Here is a 2,075-nt window from a genome sequence, read left to right on the forward strand (position 1 = left end):
AGGGAACACTCGGCAAAGACGCACTAGCACACAGTTGGCCGCAGGGCCTACGCAAGTATGCATTTCCCCCAGTGAGCCTTCTCGCACAGACACTGTGCAAAGTCCGGGAGGACGAGGAGCGAGTCTTGCTAGTGGCGCCGTATTGGCCCACTCGGACCTGGTTCCCCGAGCTAGTGCTCCTCGCGACACCGTTGGGCACCGTTTGGCACCTGCTTCTAGGTGACCTACCCCAGGAGGTAGTGAACACCATCACTTCGGCAAGAGCACCTTCTACGAGACACGCTTACGCCTTGAAGTGGAACCTGTTCGTCGAGTGGTGTTCTTCTCGCCGAGAAGACCCCCGGAGATGCCCGATTGCGGTCGTGCTTTCCTTTCTGCAGCAAGGGCTGGAGCGAGGGCTGTCTCCCTCCACCCTCAAAATCCAGGTTGCTGCTGTTGCTGCGTACCATGACCCGGTGAATGGGAAGTCGGTAGGTAAGCATGACCTCGTCATCAGGTTCCTTAGAGGGGCCAGGAGGTTGAATCCTACCCGGCCCCCCTCTATAACCTCTTGGGGCCTGTCTCTAGTGCTAAAATCACTACAGCAGGGCCCATTCGAGCCTTTGCATTTAGTTGAGCTAAAGTTTCTTTCATTGAAAACTCTGCTCCTGCTTGCACTGGCCTGGTAGGGGCCCTGCACGCATTTTCGGTCGACGATTCATGCCTAGAGTTCGGGCCAGCTGACTTCCAGGTAATCCTGAGGCCCCGGCCCGGCTATGTGCCCAAGGTTCCTACTACCCCCTTCAGGGATCAGGTAGTGAACCTGCAAGCGCTGCCCCCAGAGGAGGCAGACCCAGCCCTAGCTTTGCTTTGTCCCGTCCGAGCCTTGAGATGGTACGTAGACCGGATGCAAAGCTTTAGGACCTCAGACCAGCTCTTTGTCTGTTACGGAGGCCGGCAGAAGGGGAAGGCCGTCTCTAAGCAGAGGATGGCCCACTGGATTGTGGATGCCATCACCCTAGCTTATCAGGCACAGGGTGTGCCCTGCCCACTCAGGTTGCGAGCTCACTCTACTAGAAGTGTTGCATCCTCCTGGGCGCTGGCTCGTGGTGCCTCGCTGACAGATATTTGTAGAGCTGCGGGCTGGGCGACCCCCAACTTGTTCGCTAGATTCTATAGCCTTCGTGTGGAGCCGGTATCCTCCTGTGTTCTCACGTCAAACAATCATTGCATGCCAATGTGCATTGGCTCATTTAGTTTACACTCGAAGTGGATTGGTCTCTCTAAGCGAGATCCCAATTCGTCGGTCACCGACGTGATGTCACCGTTCCCTCCTTCAGGGATTGAGGATTACATACGTAACCGAGACGTTAGTTTTTTACATTTAATCAGTTATTTAAATGTTATACATTTTAATAATTCATTAAAAAAAATTTTTATTATATATTTTTTTAATTTAATGAGTTATTTGAATTGTTTTAAATGTAAGTTAGTTATGTGAAGTGTGTGTGTGTGTGTGTGTGTGTGTGTAGGACGGACTCGCGCGGCGTGAATCTGAACAGACAGTATGTGAACCCCAGTCCAGATCTGCATCCGTCCATCTACGGCGCTAAATCTCTGCTGCTCTACCACCACATACACAATCGCCTCGGCAACAGCACACCCTCCGCCCTCAAAACCTCCAACCAATCAAACACCACGCCTCCTGTGGCCACGCCCACTGAACTAGAGCACTGTCTCAACTTGCGCAACGAGGCGGAGCGAGGGGAGGGGCCGACCCTTGACCTCTCCGAGATCCCCATGCAACTGGAGGAGAGCTGGGAGAAGGGCGGAGTTGAGAGGGAGGCGGGGCCCTGCGATGAGAACGAATCCACGCCGAGCAGAGGTGAAGCACCGGGTGTGACAAACCCCGTCCCCTCTGAGCAGATCCCGCCCCAGGAGAGCGGTGTGGCCTATTATATAGACCTGCACGGACACGCCTCCAAGAGAGGATGCTTCATGTACGGCAACAACCTCCTGGGCGAGAGTCAGCAGGTGTGTGTGTGTCTGTGTGTGTGGGTGTGAGTGTGTGAGTGTGTGTGTGTGAGTGAGTGTGT

General features: G+C 54.3%; 1 protein-coding gene across 2 annotated transcripts in view; it reads left to right on the forward strand.

Moving 5' to 3' along the window:
• agbl5 (AGBL carboxypeptidase 5) overlaps nt 1–2,075 on the forward strand; it is a 21,587-nt gene that overhangs the window by 12,622 nt on the left and 6,890 nt on the right. For both annotated transcript variants that reach the window (XM_016550329.1, XM_016550328.1), the window contains exon 6: nt 1,512–2,013. In XM_016550329.1, coding sequence (XP_016405815.1) covers nt 1,512–2,013 — 502 coding nt within the window. The remainder of the gene's footprint in view (nt 1–1,511; nt 2,014–2,075) is intronic.

The sequence above is a fragment of the Sinocyclocheilus rhinocerous genome, unplaced genomic scaffold (genome assembly GCF_001515625.1).
Source record: "Sinocyclocheilus rhinocerous isolate Xijiao unplaced genomic scaffold, SAMN03320098_v1.1 scaffold3662, whole genome shotgun sequence".
Classification (NCBI taxonomy): Eukaryota; Metazoa; Chordata; class Actinopteri; order Cypriniformes; family Cyprinidae; genus Sinocyclocheilus; species Sinocyclocheilus rhinocerous.